This window comes from Xenopus tropicalis, chromosome 1, assembly GCF_000004195.4.
Source record: "Xenopus tropicalis strain Nigerian chromosome 1, UCB_Xtro_10.0, whole genome shotgun sequence".
Taxonomy (NCBI): domain Eukaryota; kingdom Metazoa; phylum Chordata; class Amphibia; order Anura; family Pipidae; genus Xenopus; species Xenopus tropicalis.
Window position 1 is genome coordinate 141,891,362 of NC_030677.2, and position 24,892 is coordinate 141,916,253.

At 37.2% G+C, this 24,892-nt stretch overlaps 1 protein-coding gene across 1 annotated transcript in view; it reads left to right on the top strand.

Moving 5' to 3' along the window:
• LOC100486694 (immunoglobulin kappa light chain) overlaps positions 1–23,992 on the top strand; it is a 73,184-nt gene extending 49,192 nt beyond the window's left edge. Inside the window, exons 4-8 of the mRNA XM_031891382.1 lie at positions 17,084–17,154; positions 20,490–20,795; positions 21,404–21,469; positions 22,418–22,534; positions 23,093–23,992. Coding sequence (XP_031747242.1) covers positions 17,084–17,154; positions 20,490–20,795; positions 21,404–21,469; positions 22,418–22,533 — 559 coding nt within the window. The 3' untranslated portion in view covers position 22,534; positions 23,093–23,992. The remainder of the gene's footprint in view (positions 1–17,083; positions 17,155–20,489; positions 20,796–21,403; positions 21,470–22,417; positions 22,535–23,092) is intronic.
• The last annotated feature ends 900 nt before the right edge of the window (positions 23,993–24,892 follow it).

Here is a 24,892-nt window from a genome sequence, read left to right on the forward strand (position 1 = left end):
CGTTTGTGGGTATAAAAAGTCTCAGTACATAAAAGCTGGTGAGATGTAAATGAAGACTGGTCATAAGTAATTCAAGTGTCATGAACACTTCCAGAAAAGAAGTAAGAACTCACCACCCACTCCCATGCCCCCCCCCCCACACCCAGTCTTCCTCACTCCTGCATCAGAGCTATATGTAAAAAGCAGAGATCACAGAATGCAGACAGGGCCCCTCTGTATGCCCCCCTGTAGTCGTGGGGTCCCATTATAGTTACACAACTGCATGTGCCATAATATGGTCACATGTCTACTAACATGTTTATATTGTACAATTTAGGTGTAGAAAATGGGTGTTTTGTAAAGTCGTAACATGAACCTAATGCTGCTACTTGCATCAATACTTTCAGCAATGCCTAAAGGGTCACAGGCATTCCTTGTAAAAATACTGAAACATTTTGAGTACTATATAAGCAATGGACAGCATTACATTTTTAATGCAAAGTGAAGGAATGCAACCCAAAAAATAAAAGAATATTTCACATCAATATGACACATAACACCAAGATACAATGCCTCAAAGGTCTAAAGACTTTTAAGCTCTCAACTGTAGTAGCATGAATTTCACTCATTAAAGCAGCTAGTAGTAGTTACAGAGCCACCAAATGGGACTAAGAATTTAAAGGGCACTGTAACTGCATAGGTTTGCACACAACTTACCTGCAGCTATTAGGATGAACTATTAAGGTCAACAATTCACTGGATAAAATGGGGTAACACATGCACTACAATCTTGGGTCTAAATTTAAAAAAGTGTTCCACAGCTATGATTTTGGTGCAGGGTGAGATCATTTTTTGGTAGTGACGGACCTTACCAGTTGATAGGTGGAGCTTCAGCTTATTTATAGCACAGTTGATATTGTTGTGGGACTGTAAACACCATGATCGTGCTCATAGGGTCCCTTCTGTTCTTCAGTTTGGGTAAGGATACAGGCAGACTTGCCTCTTATCAGGACTGATTCATTCAAATAACTCTCTTTTTCTCCTATGCTTTACAGAAGTCATGTGTGATGTACAATTGGTTCAGCAAAAATCTGAAACTGCAAAGTATGGCGGAAGTATCAAGCTACAGTGTGAGACCTCTGGATACACATTCACTGGTTATCTTCTTGCTTGGTTAAAACATGTTCCTGGAAAAGAGATTCTGTACATTGGCTATATTAACCCAGATTCCGGTGGCACTTGGTACTCATTTAGGGGTGGGAAATTCATTATAACAGTTAATGCAAGGAGCACTGGGTACCTGCAAATAAACAATGTTGATTTTGAAGACTCTGCTGTGTATTACTGCGCTAGAGAAGCACACTGTGAATATTCATCATCTGCTCATACACATATTTTATCTGCACTATCCCCTCATATCACTGAGTGGCAGTAGCTTACTGTTATGCAGTCATATGATTAATAGATGATAGAAAGCAGGGTTTTTTTTTTTCTTTTTACCAAAAAATAGATTTATTGTATACTATCTAATTATGATAACATACTAATATACTTGATAAAGGGTAATAACTGCTGCATGAACATACCCAAAACCATAATGGAAGTGCCCTGGAATACAGAAATATGAATACAACAAATATGAGATAAATTGTTTTTACCTTGACATTAACAGTATATTTGTTGAGGTCTTGATCACCTTCGCCCTCTAGCACTTGTGCCCTGGGGATCAATAAATGGGGACAGCAGCAACCACACAGTGTAATTTATTTTAAATGATACACTTAAAAGTAAAAGTATTGTGGTTCCTTCTAGTAGTCAAGAATAGCTGGGTGCCCTTAATGGTATTACAGGTATGGGATCCCTTATCCAGAAACCCGTTATCCAGAAAGTTCCAAATTACGGAAAGGCCATCTCCCATATACTCCATTATAATCAAATCATTCTAATTTTTAAAAATTATTTCCTTTTTCTGTGTAATTATAAAGTAGAACCTTCTACGTGATCCTAGCTGAGATATAATTAATCCTTACTGGAGGCAAAACAAGCCTATTGGGTTTATTCAATATTTGAATGATTTTTAGCAGACTTAAGTTATGGAGATCCAAATTACGGAAAGATCTGTTATCCGAAAAACCCCAGGTCCCAAGCATTCTGGATAACAGGTCCCATACCTGTAATGGGAAATCCTGGGGGTATTGCTGCCAACTCTTTACAGTTCAGTGGCTTTTTACAGTGCAGTAAGTAGGAAAATATTGAGTACTTGATTAATTTTAAGCTAAGCACCCTTTGCTATAGACTTAATATCATTGCAGCCAACAACAATATTTGTGACTATAGTGGGTGAATTATTATGTAACAGTATTATATTAAAGGTAAACTCAGGGAATGACCCGGAAGTCATAGAAGGTAAATACATGTATTATGTGCTTCTATTACTCTGTCCTCTGTGACAATTTAGCTCTATTTAATGATTGTTATAGCATTGGGTTTTTGCAAACCCTTTTCTCTTGCTTTGGAGTCAGTGACACTAAATAGAAGGAGGTTCCAGCTATTCCTGTCAATGTTAGCAGTGTGACTTTATCCTCATTGCCCATTGGTTTATAAGCAGCTTGAACAGTGAATGAGTGAACTGCTTTAATGTAGAAGTAGAGTTTCTTTATTTAGGGTTACAACTAATAATGAGATAAGATTTTGTACCATGCATTTTATTGCAAGGCTTGGTCTCTGGTTTTTATTTTCTTGGGTCCCAGGTGGAAAGTGCAAGGTTCTGTTGAGCCAGGATAAAGAAATGCAGACTGTGAGGGCTGGGGAGGTGGTACATTTTCAGTGCAGGGTATTAGAAGGGAAAATGGAAGAGCTGTGGATGTACTGGTACAAAAAGGACAGTAACAACCAGCTAATTTGGATTTATAGAGAAGGAGAAAAGTATGCACCTGGGTTTGAATCCCTTGTTGAAGGAATTATTGAATCTTCCTTGTGCACTCTCCGTATAAAAAGAGCAAGAATCACAGACAGCGGAGTGTATTACTGTGCTAGCAGGGAGGCACAATGCTCAGAGCCTGCTGTGATTAGTACAAGAACCTGCTGGTCCTTCCTCTCTCCTCCACAGCTATGTATCCCCTTAATATATATATATCTCCACATTATTGTTTTATTATAGTCTTTATAATTGTTTTCAATAGAGAAGAACCCAGTACAAGTATACCTATATATTTATTTTATATTATTTTTGGTTATTCCTGTTTTTATGAATATGGGTATAGGATCCCTATTAGAAAACCTGTTATCCTGAAATCTCCGAATTACTGTAAATTCATCTGCCATAAAGTCCATTTTATTCAAAAAACACCATTTTTTTGTAATTATTTCCACTACAAACAGTACCTTGTACTTGATGGTAACTAAGCTGCATAAATCCATATTGGTGGCAAAACAATCCTATTGGGTTCATTTTAAGTTAAAATCATTTATGTATAATGTATGTACACCTTCTAAGATTTTTTGTATGTGGTCTTGGATTTTTGTGACCACTTTGTTTTTCTCCCATGCGTTGTTTGCACTTTAATCATGTACTTGAATCATAAACCTCTCTGTATAAGTAAGTTAGAGTGCACTACAATGGGGCAGAGTTAGTAGGAAATATATATATATTTTACCACATCACAGATATTACCACTCTGGGCTTTCTCAGCTCTGAGTAGTTACAAGAATCCTTTAGAAAGGAAAATGTGCCTTGCTGGGCTTTAATGCAATCCTTCTGTAATATACCTACCTGCTATTAGCAGGTGTTCACTAAACAGGCAAACAGGGTTACATATTTTCTGTATATATCTCTGGAGTAGCTGGACATATAGGCAAAAGATTGAGGATTCCAAGCATGGGCATCTGCAGAAAATTTCCTTTGATGCAAACATGCACCAATTAAAAATGTTATTTAATGAGCACATATTAGCTAACCAGACATAGGGGCACATTTACTAACCCACGAACGGGCCGAATGCGTCCGATTGTGTTTTTTTCGTAATGATCGGTATTTTGCGATTTTTTTCGGGAAATTATCGCGACTTTTTCGTTACTAATACGATTTGTGCGAAAAAACGCGAGTTTTTCGTAGCCATTCCGAAAGTTGAGCAAAATCTGGCAATTTTTCGTAGCGTTAAAACTTGCGCAAAAAGTTGAGATTTTTCCGTAGCGTTAAAACTTGCGCGAAACGTCGCACCTTTTAAGTTTTAACGCTACGAAAAAATCGCCAGATTTTGCGCAACTTTCGGAATGGCTATGAAAAACTCGCGTTTTTCGCGCAAATCGTATTGGTAACGAAAAAGTCGCGACAATTTCTGAAAAGTCGTAAAGACGCCGAAAAAATCGCAAAAAATACGAAAAAGTCGCAAAATGTTTGTTTTCAAATCGGAATTTTTCCAATTCGGTTCAGATTCGTGTCTTAGTAAATGTGCCCCATAGGGTTGTAATTCGTGCAGTGGCAGTATCATCTGTATTCACATAAACATGCCTATAAATAATTTCCTGAGGAAGTGTTCTGTGGGCGGAGAAGACTTGGTTGTTGGTGCTGGTGACATGATTTTTAGAAGGGTATGACTCTTAACATTTTATAAATGGGGCTCGGTCTCAGAAAAAAACAGAAAATGTTGTCTCGTGAGTGACTGTAATCACCATGATTGTGCTTACATGGTCTCTTCTGTTTTTCGGCTTGGGTAAGGATGTGCCCAGACTGAATGGTCGAGCCAAAGAACTTTATTTCTTTTTCTCTCTGCTTTGCTTTACAGAAGTTTTGTCTGAAATACAAATTGTTCAGGAAAAATCCTTAACTGCCATCTATGGAGAAAACATCAGATTAGGTTGCAAACCCACTGGATACGCGTTTACTCTTAGTTTTCTTGCTTGGCTGAAACATGTTCCTGGAAAATATATTCTATATGTTGGTTGGATTAACCCACAATCCAAAAACACTTGGTTCTCTCCCTCATTCGAAGGTGGTAAATTTACTATAATAACAGATAATGCAAGGAGCACGGGGTACCTGCAAATAAACAATGTTAATTCTGAAGACTCTGCTGTGTATTACTGCGCTAGAGACGCACACTGTGAATATTCATCATCTGCTCATACACATATTTTATCTGCACTATCCCCTCATATCACTGAGTGGCAGTAGCTTACTGTTATACAGCCAAAGCAATAAGTCAGTGCACATGTGCAGAGAAAAGGAAGTTTTCCTGTTCATGAAAGTAAGCATGTATTGATGCAATGTAAGAAAAACAGAATATCCAGAGCTCTATTGTATACAGGTATAGGATCTATTTTTCAGAATGCTTGGGACCTGGGGGTTTCCAGATAAGGGATCTTTCTGTAATTTGGATCTCCATACCTTTATTTTGCTAAAAATAAAAAGTCATTTAACATTAAATAAACCCAACAGGATTGTTTTGCCTCCAATAAGGATTAATTATATCTTAGTTTAAATCAAGTAGCAGGTACAGTTTTATTATCATAGACAAAAAAAATGAATTACTTTTACAATTTTTAATGATCTAATTAAAACTATAAAATGGGGTTAAGCAAAGGATGTGTGTTACGCAGCTATTTTGGGTAAAAAAATCATATTTATCTGCAGGGAGGTATTACAACCCACATTTGGGGTTATGCAATAAAAGACATTTGCCTAAGAGCAGTAACTTATAGTAATCCACAGAAAGCATTTGCTGGTTTAAAAAACAAACATCTTATTAGAATTATGGAACCCTTTTTAAAGAGATACTGACACCAGAAATTAAACCTTTTACATCTATTACAATATTGTCTTTGCATGCTATTTATAATTTTGCCATAAAAGTAAATGATTTTACATTCCCAATCTGATCCCCCATGTTCCTCTATGAGGGGGCGGCCATATTTGTCCAGCAGGAGGCTGTTAGCATTAGAAGCTATAACTAACAGGCTGAGAAGGGACAGTCAGGTTGGGAAAACAGTCAGGTTTAAGAACTTCAAGTGACAATTGCTAATAAAAGCAAACCTATCAACAAAAACTGATCAACATTACCTAAAGGTAAATTCTTATATAGATTCATATTTTAAAAAGTAGTTTTTTCATGTCAGTATCAACTGGATAGCTACAGGTAAGACAATACCACTTAAAATATCTATATACAGCAATAAACCATGGCATCATCACATAATAACATAACATATATTATTCCTTTAAAGAAACATTATCCAGATGCCAAGCCATCCCCTTACATTCTTAGAAAGCTGGCAGGATGTGGCCACATGACTTGCCTACAGAGAGCCAAACTGTTTTCGACACACTGTGTATCATTGTGCGTTATACGTACCACAGTGAAAAGATCTATTAGACTTCCTGCACAAAAACTCTACCAATGCTCCATATCCATATACATCTAATATAAAAATACTACTCATTATTTTAACACACAGAGATAAACAGCTTAGACTTTATTTTTCAATGAAAAGGGGTTGGTGGTTTTAGACCCGGGGATGGTTTTTATGTTGTTTACTGAAAATGTTACAAAATATAATTGACAGAGCCCGGGCTGACATACAAATATACCAATGGTACAAATGTTATGGAAATCACATTCCCCCCTCCAGATGTCATAATGAAGGACTGTAAATCTTGGCAAATACCATATCAGTATAATGTAGAGTCAAGGTGTTTGCTGTGGATGTCCTGAAGATGATGAAGAGAAAGCAGAACTATAAACAATTGAAGAAACTTCAATTACATGAAGCCAGATCTAATGTAAAAAACGTTTCCATGAATACCTAGTCCCAAGTGGGGATCATATCCAAAAACAAAGTTAAAAGACACAATAAATCTAAAAGAACCTTATAATACCTTGTGCGGGCCATTGCTAGCGAACTCACTAGAGTAAATGAAGAGCCAGCACAATATCCAAAAAACAGCAATATAATGCTGGCTAAAATACTGTCTATTTTCATGGAATGGAAAGTTTCCTCAGTTCATAAAGTAATGCCTTTACCATGTTATCAATAAAGTCATTACGCTGGCCAATAGTCTGCTTGCATCTGAACCACCCAAGAAAGTCCCTAAAAACTGATACAATAAGGTAAGGTGGTCAACGCTGTAAATATCAATGTTTAGCATTAACAACTTGCTTCAGAGAAACAAAATTCAACTTTAAGTTTCCTCAGCAGCACATCCCCAGGGGCACATCCAGTCCTGTCTAGAGAGGTGACAGCAATTACCTCGGACCTTCAGTTTCCCATGCAGAGAGAGCAAATGAACATTAAACAGTTTGGGAGGTAGCGTTTTGCTGGTCAGGGGGTGATGTGACTGTTCTGCGGGTCACCTATGCAGTCACTGAGCACAGGGAAAGCTACAAAATAATCTTTGATGATATCAATATCAAAGCTTTCCTGGGGACTGCCTCTAATATGTACTTGGACAGGACCCGCTTCCTTTTCCATACCAAAGTGGTAATGCCATAATAAGAGGGGAAGGTTTCATTCTCCTCTAAGGCTAATGGTACAGGAGAGTTTAGACCACAACTTCCATCAAATAGTAAATATGTAAAGCAGATCATACATAAGGGGGGTCAAAATCTGTGATGACTGAAGAAAAACTGTATTAATACTTCAGGTTTGATGCAGCCCTTTCTCTGGAATTACTGAATCCATCTTCTATATACACATATTATTTTGGAAAATGGCTAAGGTCTTGACCACTCAAAAAAAGTTTTTAAGTCTCATCACCATAGGATCAGGGCCGCCATCAGGGGGGCACAGGGGGAAAGTTGTCCCAGGCCCGGGCAATCTTCACTTTTAAAAGGGGGCCCAGCCGTGCTACAGTTCTCTGACTGGGCCCTGTCATCCGATTGGTCGAGCCATCAGTGATGTCAGTACACACGGGTCGCAACCTTATAAAAGGGCCTGTCTTGCGGAGGAGCCCGAAGTCGTCGGAGTCGCCGCTGGAGCCACTGCTGAAGAAGAAGCAGCAGAAGAAGACGCCGAAGAAGACACAGACTTCGGGAGGCACTGTCTTTGGGGCAATTGGGGGCACTGTCTATGGGGCAATGGGGGCACTGTCCATGGGGGGGCAACTTGGGCCACTGTCTATGGGGCAATTGGGGGCACTGTCTATGGGGGCAATTGGGGGAACTGTCTATGGGGGCAATTGGGGGCACTGTCTATGGGGGCAATTGGGGGCACTGTCTATGGGGCAATTGGGAGCACTGTCTCTGGAGGGCCCTGGCCAGTGTAGCGTTAGGGGGGCCCTGGTCAAAATAGCATTAGGGGGGCCCTGGCCTGCATAGCGTTAGGGGGCACTGTGTATGGGGGGCACTGTGGTAGGGGGGCCCTAATACTTTTTATGCCTGTGTGTCCTTTGTACTAATGGGAGGGGCCCTGGGGGAAGAGGGCCAAGAAAATTTTGTTGTGAGGGGCCCCTGTGATTTCTGATGGCGGCCCTGCATAGGATTATATGGTTATTTGCTTCATACATGCTGCTTGCTTCTTGAGCCAAAATGCAAGGTGCAAAGCAAGGGGCATAAAACCTTAAGGGAACTCTGGCATGTTATTTATAGGATTCCCTATGAGTTTCATGCCTACATGCACAACTTGCTCACTTATAAACACAAGTTAACATAGATGTTAAATTACACAAATGCAATTAGCAACCAGTCAGTAATTTGTTTTTATCAGTTTGCTACAAAAAATGAAAGCGAAGATCTGATAGGCAACTGCAATGTGGTAAGTTAGCCCCTATTTTAGTCACAAGAAAGTGACAATATAAGGGCAGTTACATATTTAAGTATTTATGCTTTTATGCTAATAAGCTTCACTCTAGCATAAAATGTAAAATCATGTGTGTCAATGTGTGGTTGCCAGGGCTATGGGTCCAAACAATCAGTAAGATTAGATTTTTCTTCTTATTGATATTTTTCATTTATTTTTCAGTCCAACATTCACACCACTGCCTGGGTGCTAGTAAAATGGGACCTACCAACCAAAATGCAGAGTTGCAAATTTCTACCTACATAACTGTTGCAAAACATTATCTACATAATACTAGATATTATTATCAAGGTAAAGTGCCTTTTTAATACAACCTCTATAAAACACACTGATGGAAATGAATACAAGTAAAGAATCTACGCAAATCCACATTTAACAGATGACAATTTCAAATTTACAATATATCTGAATTGAATAATGGCAGAGCAATTCACAGTTGTGGCGTCACATCAAGTTGCATGAATGCATTTGCTTGTCCATAGTTTCAGTAAGCCGGATGCAATGATCTGCCTAACCCCAAACACCGTGGCTTCCTGTATTATCCCACACCTGTGCTCATCCACTTTCTTTTTCCAGTGCTTAAAGTGCTAGTTTTTGAATGAGTATATTTTACAGTGTACGTGGGACACACCATGATACAAATGTAACTGGGACCTGTACAAAAACATTATGCAGTGGGAAGCCTTGTGTTATGGAAGTGAACCCCTGCTGCTCTACTCTACAGTTATATATCATATAAATGGATTTACCAATATGTAACTTGCCGTTTGATGTGGTTTCTTTGTAAGTTAATATAAAATTGTGTTTTGTATATGCCATATCATTGCGGTTGTTGCAGGCTTTGTTAAGCTGTTTGTGAAACTGTTGGATTTCATGTTAAGGGGCATTTATTTACCCTGGCCCTACCATGAAGGGAAGATTATCCATGAGAGGGGGTTTTACACAACAGGGTTTTACAGACACATCCTGACAAGTAAGTGAATGTTCTGTTTATTCTTGGCTTTATTCCAGTAATGTAATGTTACTTTAATGTCACTGTATTCAGTACACCTTTTACAGCTTCTACATACTATATGAAGGGACTGTCATTGGCGATGTCATGGTGTGTCATTGTGATGGGTTATAATGTTAATAAATGACATTGGAGTAGCTGCATTATTCTGGCACATTTTTTAATAAGAGTTGGAGAAAGTTAGTTGGCTTTTTGTGAACACCTACAGTATTCAGTGGCTATAGCTGACACCTCATAGATGTTACTTACACACAGTGTTGTAAATACTGAGTACAAACTGTAAATATAGTTAAAAAATGATTACAAGGTGTAATGTCTAACAGATGCCACACAGAAGAAGTTGTTCAAAAATGAATACATACAGTACATATGTCTATGAAGATTTTCATTCATCCAGGTCATGGTATATCTAGTATAAATAAATTTAAAGCAACTGGACTACAGTACATACAGTACATAGGTACATAAGTATAAAGGTATATGAGAACACATATATATATATATATATATATATATATATATATACACACACAACTATACAGTATATAAATATATGTTTAATTTTAAAAAGGTTCATGTCTACATGTGTAGATTTGGTTACTTATTTTATAGATACCAAGCACTAGGCACCCATCTTCATCTGGACATACAGTGGCTTGCAAAAGTATTCGGCCCCCTTGAACTTTTCCACATTTGTCACATTACAGCCACAAACATGAATCAATTTTATTGGAATTCCACGTGAAAGACCAATACAAAGTGGTGTACACGTGAGAAGTGGAATGAAAATCATACATGATTCCAAACATTTTTTACAAATAAATAACTGCAAAGTGGGGTGTGCATAATTATTCAGCCCCCTGAGTCAATACTTTGTAGAACCACCTTTTGCTGCAATTACAGCTGCCAGGCTTTTAGGGTATGTCTCTACCAGCTTTGCACATCTACAGACTGAAATCCTTGCCCATTCTTCTTTGCAAAACAGCTCCAGCTCAGTCAGATTAGATGGACAGCGTTTGTGAACAGCAGTTTTCAGATCTTGCCACAGATTCTCGATTGGATTTAGATCTGGATTTTGACTGGGCCATTCTAACACATGGATATGTTTTGTTTTAAACCATTCCATTGTTGCCCTGGCTTTATGTTTAGGGTCGTTGTCCTGCTGGAAGGTGAACCTCCGCCCCAGTCTCAAGTCTTTTGCAGACTCCAAGAGGTTTTCTTCCAAGATTGCCCTGTATTTGGCTCCATCCATCTTCCCATCAACTCTGACCAGCTTCCCTGTCCCTGCTGAAGAGAAGCACCCCCAGAGCATGATGCTGCCACCACCATATTTGACAGTGGGGATGGTGTGTTCAGAGTGATGTGCAGTGTTAGTTTTCCGCCACACATAGCGTTTTGCATTTTGGCCAAAAAGTTCCACTTTGGTCTCATCTGACCAGAGCACCTTCTTCCACATGTTTGCTGTGTCCCCCTACAACGGGACTTCTTATGGTTTTCTGTTAACAATGGTTTTTTTCTTGCCACTCTTCCATAAAGGCCAACTTTGTGCAGTGCATGACTAATAGTTGTCCTATGGACAGATTCCCCCACCTGAGCTGTAGATCTCTGCAGCTCCCCCAGAGTCACCATGGGCCTCTTGGCTGCATTTCTGATCAGCGCTCTCCTTGTTTGGCCTGTGAGTTTAGGGGGACGGCCTTGTCTTGGTAGGTTTACAGTTGTGCCATACTCCTTCCATTTCTGAATGATCGCTTGAACAGTGCTCCGTGGGATGTTCAAAGCTTTGGAAATCTTTTTGTAGCCTAAGCCTGCTTTAAATTTCTCAATAACTTTATCCCTGACCTGTCTGGTGTGTTCTTTGGACTTCATGGTGTTGTTGCTCCCAACAACTCTGAGGCCCTCACAGAGCAGCTGTATTTGTACTGACATTAGATTACACACAGGTGCACTCTATTTAGTCATTAGCACTCATCAGGCAATGTCTATGGGCAACTGACTGCACTCAGACCAAAGTGGGCTGAATAATTACGCACACCCCACTTTGCAGTTATTTATTTGTAAAAAATGTTTGGAATCATGTATGATTTTCGTTCCATTTCTCACGTGTACAACACTTTGTATTGGTCTTTCACATGGAATTCCAATAAAACTGATTCATGTTTGTGGCTGTAATGTGACAAAATGTGGAAAAGTTCAAGGGGGCCGAATACTTTTGCAAACCACTGTATATCAATAAAAAACATTTAGCAGTTCGAGGGTTAAGCCCCATATGCAGCCTTAGAACAGTTTAGTCACAGCTAGAAATATAATGTTATCTCGGACCACTTTAACTTACACCCCACTAAATTAATCCGCACAAATATATTAGGAAGGCAGAATAAGGCCCATGGGCATTACAAGGATTTGTGTGGTTCTGGAACCATTATGGTGTTCTGTAGCCAGCTGATCATATGAATCCCCATGCAAAATTAAAAGTTTTTTTGTATAACTAGTGTTCTAATTGTGCCTAATAAATCTTTTTTTACAAAGCTGTGTCTGTGATGTCAGCAAGGTCATTAGTATTTTAGGCAGATGCTAGTGTGATTTTAGGACCAGAAGAGTAGTGAAGATCTCAAAATGTGCATGCCATAAGAGGAATAAGAATAAGAAATAATGTTTTTTCAATGATAAATTAGTTCAGGAATGATCTTATATATACACCATTGCCTTTCACTTCAAAAAGCTGCTTCCGATTGGTTGTTTGTTGCTACTCCTGCACTCCCAATTCACAGGTATATGGTGCAACTGTTCTCTTGGTATCCATTATCCAGAAACCAGTTATCCAGACAGCTCAAATCAAATAATTCTAATTTTTAAAAATGATTTACTTTTTCTCTGTAATAATAAAACAGTACCTGTACTTGATCCTAAGATATAATTAACCCTTATTGGAGGCAAAACAATTCTACTGAGTTTAATTAATGTTTGAATGATTTTAGCAGATTAACAGAATGGTGGTCCAATTAACAGAGAGATCCCTTATCCAGAAAACCCTAGGTGCTGAGCATTCTCGCTAACAGGTCCCATACCTGTATTGTATATGTACAAGGATAATATGTGCTTGGCAAACACATTGATCAATATTTGACCATAGAACCAGGCCTAAGGATGTGGTCCCCAAGGCAACCCCAGCCCCTAACACCACCGCCCCCACGTGCGCCATGCTTGGACTTGGGGAGTGCTTCCCACCACATGCACACAAAGCCCCTGAAGTTACAGACAGGCCGAAACTAGAGAAGGTAGACAGAAGAAGTACATACCTCCCACCTTTGAGGCCTAAGCATGTGCTTGTTCTGCCTACCCCAAGTTCTGGCCCATGTGTGGTTTTTATTAAGAAGGGAGAAAGGTGATGTAAAATTAAAAATAAAAGGAAATTAACTCTTTAGGAAGGTAGAGGGCATTGGCAAGAACCATTGGAAAAGATCTGAAGATGAAACAGTAAAAACTGAAACATACCATGGCAAAGCATCATGCATTTTATCACACTATTCTAGTAGTGTGTGCATCAGGCTGCTTGCCAGTCTCCCAGGGCACCTGACAAAAATGTAAGATTTGTCCGAATTCTGCAAAAATTGCTAGGATTTGGTCGAACAGTAAACCAAATCCCGGAGTTCATGTTTCCCAAATCTTTTTCATGTTTTTCTACTTTATTCTTTTAACTTCGCAGCTCACTTACAGATGTCCCTACCAACCCTAAATGTCAATTTGTACGAACATGTCACTCATTATAATGTGCAACTGAACAATAGCCCAAATAGTGGCCAATGTGAGGTACAAAATTAGGTGAGAGTGGTTTATTTTAAATTGATTGTGCTTATTGCTTTATATAGTGACTGTCAACAGGGGAATAAGATAGAGATACCAGACCTAGGCACTACTGAGGGGCATATATGTATACGAATAAATTGCAAAAGTTTTCAGTGGAATAAAAACAACAACATTTATTGGCTCAAATAAACATAAACATAACTCATAACAAAAGCATACTATACCAAAACATGACCTCTGATGAAGCGCCACATGGTGCGAAACGCGTTAGGAGATTAGGATGCACCTGGTCATATTTTGGTATAGTATGCTTTTGTTATGAGTTATGTTTATGTTTATATTTATTTGAGCCAATAAATGTTGTTGTTTTTATTCCACTGAAAACTGTTATTCTTATATTTGATTCAGGACTTATCAGTGGGATATTACTGATAGATTCCCTTTCTGAAACCTATTTATTATTTATTGCATATATGTATACACAGCCTTTGGAGTAATTTCCATATATGCATCCAGATCATCTTCTCAAATGTTTAGATGATAGAGCACCCTCATGCAAACAGCATTTTGTCAATTAAAAATTGGGTAATGAATGGGTTTTCTGTACAGGGCTGCTGGCAAGTCTTCTTTGGACTTACTAGCAGTTCATTGCTCTACCTAACCTATTCAGGAACAGAATTGAGGGTCTTAAATAGACTTGTGTTACATCACTATAAAGAGACAGGGCTCTGTCCCTTGACAGAAGGTCTAAAATGTGGACCAATAAAGCCCCTGCTATGCCACTGTCTAGCATTGACTTTCTGTTAATGCTACTTGTTATTTAGCAAAGGCTAAAGATACGCATATATTATTTCCGTATTTTATACCAACATTAATGTTTTAGGGGGAGGGTGAATGGCCAATTTATCACAATTCTAAAATTCTTCTCAAACACTTTTGGCTAGTGTAAAATGCCCCCCAAAAAATTTCAAAAGGTTTCCGTAGACTTTGGTAAAGTAAAGCAACTTAAGGGCCGTGACAGACGGGGCAATTAGTCGCCGCACAACAAATCTCCCTTGTCGCGGGCAACTAATCTCCCCGAAATGCCATCCCACCGGCTAGAATGTAAATCACCGGTGGGATGGCATACACGGTATCGGCTCCGGCTGCCATGGCCCTAAGGGTGAATACTCGCTGAGTTAGGGCTCTGGCACACGGGGGAGATTAGTCGCCCGCGATTAACTCCCTGTTCGCGGGCGACTAATCTCCCCCGTGTGCCAGAGCCCTTACTGGTAGCAGCTACTTGTAGTGGCTACTAAAATAGACAATGCTGATCATTTACTGATAATTGTCTCTACGTGTGTTTTATCAGAGGCAATTATCAGTATTGTCTATGGCAGGGTATTTTATGGCATTTAGTAGCCGTGAAAAAGTAGCTGCTACTAGTAGCTCTGTGTGTCTTCACCCTAAGGGTCTTGAGCAAGTAGAGTGGTGGAAAGATACACAGGCGGATCAAAGTAGGAGTTAACTAAAATGTTTGCACAAACACTGTCTAGGTGATCAAACATTACCCAGTGAACTTTAGAATGAACAGTCAATACTAGTGTACATGTTATAAAACATTATATAACTGTAATCCCTAAATAATGCTACCATATATTGAACAGTAAGCTATTCTTCTAATGTATATCAGTGATATAGGATAGGATTCATATCATAAGCTGTGTTATGTCTAGGGAGAAGAGTTCCTTGCTATGCTTTATTATTCAGACACATTTGGGGATGGAACAAAACTGTCAGAGGAACCCACTGAGTAAATTTCCCATAGTATATATACTGACACTGGATATCTGGCCTCTTTTTTATGTAAAGGTTTGGGGTCTTTCTGAGTGTTATTTGTTTTATGAGTTAGATTTCTGTTAGAACACAAACCCACATGTTTCACAGGTTTCCCCTGTCATGCAAGCTCTAGAGTATATAAATATATATTATTAGCAAAGTCCATTGGGTTTTATCAATTCACTGGGTCAGTTGAAATGCTGAAGTTCCTTGTTGTTATAATTGCTGGCAAGTGCAGAAAGGGTTCAAATATGATGAAATACTTTAAGTTTTTTACTAATATAAGAGTGCTAGCAGAAACAACAAGGGATTCCAGATCTAGTTTTCTTCATTGATTTCAACATCTATAGTTGATGAGACTAGAGATGAACATCTATAGTTACTACAGTTATCTATAGTTGTAGCTAAAATTTGTTAACCCTACTAGCTACAAATATTGGATGAAGAACATACAATAGACAGTTGGGCATTTTTATTTGGAGAAGGAATATAATAAAGAGTTAATGAGTTTAGCAAATGCTGCTTTCAATAACAATTATATTTTCAAATAACTTTTAACCCACTAATAATTTTTAGTAAATTCATATTGAATAATAGGCATACTGCTGTTAGAAAAGTAGCATTTGAACATTCTGCCTCAGAGACTGGGAGATGTGGATGGTTTTGGTTAGGTGGTTCCATGGTGTGATTTGAGACAACTGCCCTGGTGTTTGGAAATGGAACAAAACTCATAGTGGAACCAGGTGAGTAAATGTGCAGAAAAACTATACAAACACCAATTCTTATTTCTGTATTTATGAGTAAAATTCATTTAATCTTGGTTAAAAAAACATCTTGATGGTATAGTTTCACCGATTGGTTTTCTTATTTGCACTATCAATCCTGTTTAGCTCAGAATTCTCTGCTTAAAGAGTTGTATAACTTGTATATAAAAGTGATGGAGTAACTAAATAGTAACTAAATAGATTATGAAACATTCAAACATATTCCAGAGTGACGGGTAAGACTAGACCAACAAATGGAAGATTACACAAAAATTAAAGAACTAAAGTTATTTTCAAACAAATACATTCAAATGTGAGCAAACTATTCTAAATATGGCCCTATATTCAATATGAAAAGTAGCTGTTGATATTTCTAACTTGCAGACTGGCAGATGTGGGTAGTTTGGGTAGGGTGGTTTCATGGTGTGTTGAGAGAGAAGCACTAACATTTGGAACTGGAACAAAGCTCATAGTGGAACCAGGTGAGTAAATGTGCAGAAAAACTATACAAACACCAATTCTTATTTCTGTATATATGAGTAAAATTCATTTAATCTTGGTTAAAAAAACATCTTGATGGTATAGTTCCCCGATTGGTTTTCTTATTTGCACTATCAATCATGTTTAGCTCAGAATTCTCTGCTTAAAGAGTTGTATAACTTTTATATAAAAGTGATGGAGTAACTAAATAGTAACTAAATAGATTATGAAACATTCAAACATATTCCAGAGTGACGGGTAAGATTAGACCAACAAATGGAAGATTACACAAAAATTAAAGAACTAAAGTTATTTTCAAACAAATACATTCAAATGTGAGCAAACTATTCTAAATATGGCCCTATATTCAATATGAAAAGTAGCTGTTGATATTTCTAACTCGCAGACTGGCAGATGTGGGTAGTTTGGGTAGGGTGGTTTCATGGTGTGTTGAGAGCGATGCACTTACGTTTGGAACTGGAACAAAGCTCATAGTGGAACCAGGTGAGTAAATATGCAGAAAAATTATACAAGCACCAATTTTTATTTCTGTATTTATGAGAAAAAGAAAATTAACCCTTAATTGTTTCTTGGTAAAAAAGAAAAAAAATAATAATCCTGAAACTATAGGTTTCCCGGCTTGGTTTTCCTATCCTCTTACTTGCACTTATAATCCTTACATGTTTAGTTCAGAATTCTTTGCTTAAAGAGATATATATTAACTTGCATATAAAGGAGAAAAGTGATGGAGTCAGTAAGAAATTAATATACTATACATTTCTGTCTAGTGTGTGCTGGTGAATGAAAGTGATTATTATCGAGGTCAAAGCAAGTGTAACAAAGTTATTTTGTGTTGGTATATAGTCATTGTTCATTAAAGGAATACTGGGGGTTATTTTTAAAATTTGCGCAACACAGTGCATATTTGCCCAGTCCGTGTTTATATTTATAAAGCTGGACAAGACTGGTGCATTTAATGTGCAAACATAATTGGGAATTCTTTATTCACAGTGCGAAAGCTTTTTAAATATGGTATATAAGCAAACTGTGAACATTTATGCACACACTCTGTGTCCCAATTACCCCATAACTTTGGTGGCCGAAAAAATGTTTGCTAAACTGATTTTGCAAATTGCAAAATTATATTCGCAAATTGACAATTGCCACTTTATTTGCACACAATAAATTTATAAACAATAAAAGAGGGCATACTCACGCAAACTGCCCGGGCACAGCCGGGCAAAATGTAACCATTAAGAGGAAAACATGCATAAAGCAACCACTGACACTAATACTACCCTATTTCAGTAGTGCCATGCCCAGGTCCTGGTGATGGCACTTTTTTAGGGCAACATGCAGCATGTAAATACTGACTGCCTTAGGAACAAATTAGGCAGCTAGGATACTGTAAACTCCCTTAGAGAAGAGGCAGGGAAAACTTGACTTTTGATGTTTATAAGGCACTGGGGGTTGACTTACCTACAAGTTTGAAATGCTGTTTTATTTAAAATATAGCCCTTTGAAAATGTGTCATCCCCAGTATATTGGGTTGTAGGGATCCCACTGCTGCTATTTTAATATAGATTGGCATTATAGTCAGCATTCCTTTAATTTCAAAGATAATCCAGAGAGGAGTGTAATACTGCACCAACAAAATAAAACATTGCACAACAATGAAAGCAAATTATTCTAAAGCTGGTCCTAGGTCCACACAATTGCTTTGCTGATCCAACTGAACAGCCAGATTTTTTTCTTTTATCATAACACAGATTTGAAACTCACACATTGCAGTTGATAGATGACCTTTTAAATGTGCTAATGGTTGGGGGGGCACCTGTTGTCCGAGTTTTCCGTTTGGTCAATCGAATCTGGTGTCACTGAATGGTTTAAATAACCAAGTTTATATATGGATTACATGCAAGCAGCTATTATTTGAGGAAACGTGATAGAGGTACACAAAAATTGTCATATATCTTCCCAGTTTTGTTGTGTAAGTAACACAGAAACAAATAACATAAATTGAAAAGTAAATGTAACGGAAAATCTTACACTAGGAGCATATGTAGGAGGTTTGGGGATATATATATATATATATATATATATAAATTTGGGATAAACAAAAATGTGAATTTTGAGTACTTTATTCTTTACAGCACAGAAAGTCTATATAAGTTACAGTAGCAGAACATGTTGCATGATAGAATAATTATATTTAACTCCATGCCATGATTTGGAGGAAAACACTAAATGAGTTTAATAAAGACACATACTATTATGGAAGCATTAAGCTTTGATGAATAGCTTTTGTAATTTGTGACTGGTTTTGGTGATGTTTACTGGCTGATATAGAAAGGTCTGGATCAAGAACAAGATGTGTAATAGTATATATTTTTGTAAATATATACACATGCACATATACAAATATTACATTTATGGATCAGCTGTACTTGCAAGGTGTAAGCATATCTTACTTAAAGACACAAGAAAGTAGACTATAAGTTCTTTTTAGCATGACCCTATTTTTATTATGTGACCCTTGGTTTTTATAGGTTTAAACCATGTCAGTATTACTTTCATCTCTGAATTATACTGAGAAGCTGAATGAGGCAATGTTATATCAAATACTTAAGGAGGGGGGTTATATGACTTAAAGGTGGGGTTTTGGTTGGGTTGTTTCTGGCTGTGATTACACTAATGTTCTAACATTCGGAACTGGAACAAAACTCGTTGTAGAACCAAGTAAGTAATATGTGCTATATAAGTTATGCACGCAATCCCTGAATATTTCCTATTCAAACTAATACTGTTGCTGTATTTGCAGCTCCTGGAAAGGCAGATATAATTCATAACAAATATAAAATTTGCAGGACTCACCTAAAAAGATAAAAGTGCTAACACCCTTAAAGTGTTACTTGATAAGACTGCATAATACTTATATCTAGGTTCTACTTATTGCTTTTTCTGAGAAGATATAAGCTATAAATGTATGTATATTGTATTTACTTTGGCATGTTTGCTCTAATCTATAAAGAACACTGTCAGATATACCTAGATAGGGCTCCTGTAAATGTCCTATTTCTAATCTATGGAATATGGATGTATTATGTCTATTTTGTACAGGAATGGGCTGCGTTACCTGGAAATCCGTTATCCAGTAAGCTCTTAATTACGCGAAGGCCATCCCCCATAGGCTCAATTTTAATCAAATAATAATTATTTTAAAAATGATACAGTACCTTGTACATGATCCTAAATAAGATATAATTAATCCTTATTGGAGGCAAAACAACCCTTCTGGGTTTAATTAAAGTTCAAATTACTTTTTAGTAGACTTAAAGTATGGTGATCCAAATTACAGAAAGTCAGCTTATCCAGAAAACCCAAGGTCCCGAGTATTCTAGATAACAAGTCCCATACCTGTACAAAATCTAGTAACAACAGAACAATAAATGAATGGAGACAAAACGAAGGTGTTAACATTACAAGACCCTACTATAGTATTAATCTTATAAAATAAGCAATGTGCATTCATATACACAGCTCCTGTTTTTAAATTTGCATTACATACTTAGAGTTTGCTTAGGAGACAAAGGAATACAATGGAATGGATAACATCTCTATTATTATACAACCAAGGACAGAATTATGATCTATTTATGTTCATTTACAACAAAATGAGTGTAGATAGAAATATAAATAAACCTCGGTATGTGCAATCAATCAATCACTGACATAGCACAGTGATTGCAAATACATTACTTGGGCATATATTTATGACAGAATTAAAATATATTGCGTCTGTATCACTCAACATATACATATATACTCTTCTTTTGAAGCTGTTGGTACCCCAGTTGCCCCATCGGTGTTTGTATTAAAGCCTCAGAAAGGTGACTCTCCCACTGCCTGTCTGGTGAAAGATTTCACCCCTAAGGAAGATGTTGAGATCTACATGAATTCCACCCAGAGCAATTCTGGTATTATAAGTGCCTCCCCAGTTGTCTCCCTGAATGGAACGTACAGCGCTGTACATGTGGACAGACTGGGGACAGAGGGGCTGCACTGCCAAGCCAAGCACAAAGGAAAATGGTTCAGAGACCTAGATACGCCTTTAGAAGCTAAAGAGATCAGTCCTGATCCAACAGGTACAATGACTTTTTAAAGTAAAGTGGCTGTGTCTGTATTTGAAACATTGTGTAAAATATTATTACGCTGTTTTGTGAGTAATCACCATTCAAATACATCACACCATTTCTCTTGCATTCAAGTTTATATTTGAAAACAAAAAAAAGATTAAAAATCTGCCTACTATTTTCTGTCCTTGATTCACGTATTTACTTTGCAATGATGCACTATATTTCTAACTTATTCAGACTCCTAATAGGGGAATGTATTATAAGTGGTGAATGGAAAAAAAATGTGCACAAATAAGAATAAAAATTCGCATTTTGCAGTGTAATATTGTTCATTAGACTGTTATTGCATTGTAAATTTTAATTGCACATTGGTAACTGTTTAAGGAATGATTGAAGGTGGCGTAATCTTTGGGACCAAACGTAACAACTCCACGTTAGCAAAGCCCATATTAAATTCACGCAAAACAAATTTGTTCGCACAGAGGCAAACATTTTCACACTGCAAATAATTTTTCTATTACCGACTTTTATTACATTCTCCCCTGTGTTCTAATTACTGACACAAAAAATGGTTTACAGGAATGTGATATAATCATATTGTTATTTATGTCAAACAGAAGCGAGCGCTATTGCAGACCCAGATCAAAAGTGTGAGCAACCTGCAGCAAAACCCGCAACACCTGGTTAGTATAAGCTGCACTACACTCTATAATCTTTAACATTTACAATAACATTTATAACAACATTAAAGCCTAATTCGAAGGCAGAAGATGGGGAGCTTACAGTATAATTTGTATGGCTGTACCTCTTGTGACTTGAGATGTTTTATAAATCAAAACTCTAGCCATTAACAGAACTGCGATTTCTTAGCTTTTTATGTTATTCCCTTTCCCCGCAATGGGAAGAGATGTATTTTAACTGAGGAAATAATACAGTAGTCAGAATGTCACATTTTGTATCAGTCTAAGGTAGTGGTTCCCAAACTGTGTGACTTTTAGCAAGGTGCAGAGTGAGATTTGACATGAATATGTATTTGCGGTACTCTTGGAACTATGGCTGAAGGCTGAATATTCCACGGGTACCCCAATATATTTATATATATCTGCACCCTTGTTAGGAACAAAGACGGGTGTCCTGGTTAAAGGTTGACCTGCAACTCACCACTAGTGCCATTGAAGAAAGGCAGCTTTGTAAAATGATGATGCTGTTTGAGACCAAAAGCAGTTATGTATGGCTTTATGTTGTTAAAAAAAAAGAATAATAATTTATAAACACTGGGCAAATTAGCACCTGGGCAATAACTCATAGCAACCAATCAGTCATTAGGTTTTTTTTTTAGCTAGTTGCAGGTTGAACATTGAAAGAACATTGCCATAGGGATAACTGCCTTGGTGCAAATTTTGCCTGGGTTTATAAATGACCCCTGTGTTTATGACAGTTCAGCTTCACATTGGGCTTTCATAGACAATCACAATTCAAGTAAATATTTGGCTTGGACAAATATAGGGCCATGTAAGAAGCAGTAGTTTAAAATGATGTGCACAGTCTGTAACATGAAAAGTCCACAACGCTGCTGTTTTGATTAAATCCAAAATTATCAGCAAAATAAAGTGGATTTCTTTCTTGCCCAGCTCTGAGCAACGAGAGGATAAACATTCTGTCCGTGACAGTGCTGGGAATGAGGCTGCTTTTTGCCAAAACATTGGCTTTCAACCTACTTCTAACCGCCAAATTCTTTTTACTGTAAGGTGAGAGCTTTCATATATTATTATGATCTCCAAAGTTTGAGCATGTGATTAACACAAATGTAATGGATCCCTCAAACACACATTGGTGGTTAATGTGTCTCAGTGAATAACCATTTTCCACAATAGTAGCCATACACCCCTCCAGTATTTTTTAGCTGTTACTGCTGCCTGGTACTTCCATGTCCATCATGCCAGAGTTTTCTGCCCGCTTATATAGCAATGTGGGCATCAACCTCCCTTTCTAAGCATTTTAGAATAGCATTCCGTTAAATCAGACATTTTTTGGTGTTGCGTTCTCTTATGAGTCCTGGGCAAAAGGCACTCCAGTCAAAGTAAATATAAGAGAGCCTGGGTGCAGTATTAAACAATAGTATAAAGCATGATGGAATAAATGCCTCACTCACAGGTCTTAGTGGAAAAAAAGTCAAAGAACAATTGACATATACTTTCATAGATATTTTGCATTGTTTTACACTAAAGTAGTATGCTCACAGGATCCACACAATATTCTCACTTTCAGTCACTGGGAATCTTTAACCTTTCTCTATTTCTTTGTAGTTTAGATACACAGAATGTATTGAACAGTCAACTGAGAAAAATAACCAGATTTCCTGACTGACTGAAATCAACTTCTGCGTATTGGTGACTCCCATAGAAGTTGCTTCGCTTAATCTTCATGTGAATCACTGAATTCATTACTACTATATAGCTCTATAATTCAGAGTACAATAAGTTTGCATGCAGTATATTTCTATTTAAAAGATTTATATAGTTTCTTAACATTTTTTTTTATTTACTAACACAGTTCTAGAGATTGTGGGGCAGCTGCCTTAAAATGGTATGTAATACATAGAAGTGATTGGTGCAATACAATTCCTTAGAGCAATAGTTCCTAAAATCTGCATCTGGCCCCTCTTTGGGACCCTGAAGCAATGACTGAAGCATGAAGGCCAGTTAGGGTGCAATCTGGGTAAAATGTGTATTAGATATTCTAGATATTCCTAGAAGCCCGGTTTGGGTGAAATTTGAGGTGAAGACATATGTACTGTCCTATGTACTATCTTAGATATTTAGCTTCATGAATAGAATAGTGATTTCATATATTTGTAATGTGGTTGCAGTTTAACCTCTGTCTTGAAGGGTCACACCGTTACCCACACCCCTGCTGTCAGACAGTCAACTGAGACGTTAGTCCAAACACAATCAAATATGATCTTTCAAATGAAACCTGTATGCATCATAACAGTAGATAGCGTTAAGCCATAATCATTGTCACAGGGTGGGCACTGAGTTTGTCCGTGATATCAACTCCCGCTAGTCAGCGGGCTTTTCTTCCACAATGACCCACAGGAACCACACTGCCACGTGTATCGGTTGTACAATATTCTAAATTAAAAATGAAAGATTCTGTGTAACTGTGTTTTTGCAACTTGCAGATAAATAAACTAAAACAATAAACTGTGCAGTTCTGTTTTTATTTAAATTTGTGAGGTTCAGTTCATTTAGGTTTGCCTGTATAAATCTTGGGATACTAATTACTGTTCATGCCTAGACTAGAATTTAGTCTTACTTTGTTTTTTCACCATTGCTTTCCAAAGTTCATACTATTCACAATTTTTGTAGAATGTTTAATCATGTATATTATTGATTAACAGGATAAACAAGTTAACAATTTAAGTATTTAATTTACTTTAAAAAGACACACATATTTTAGTTTCATATAGTTTTAAGTACACTCCTAAATATAGTTTTCATGTAACCTAGGCAATAGGTGGCAAATTACAAGCACAGCACCTAGATTTCTCTTATCTGTTTTGCCTTGGCAAAGATTCATATGGGGCAATTTGCTCAAAGTTATTGCAAGAAGTTTATAACATAACATTGGTGATGAACAGCAGTTGCACAATGCCAATAAATACCTCATTATAAATAACTTGATTACAGCTTAGTGCATGGAACACATATCCCACAATGTTTTCAGGCTTCACATGGCTCGTTAGGTACTTTATAAAAAAGGGAGTTGAAACATTTTACAAGAGGGCCGCTGTTAATAGAAGGCTTTTCTGCTAATAATTCACACACTCCGTGCTCCTTCTAATAAGAGAATAAATTATTGTATAAAAAAGAGCAAAAAGCTGTACAAAACCTGGACACAGTTTAAAAAGGGTTTGTGTAAAAGTATCTCACTTTTTGGAAACATCCTATGAGGGCTTGAATGTTGGATACAATAAAAGATATACACTGCTTTCACTGTACTTGAGAGTTTGATTTAAATTTTGACATATATATATATATATATATATATATATATATATATATATATATATATTTATAAAATATACATTTATATGTCACTGG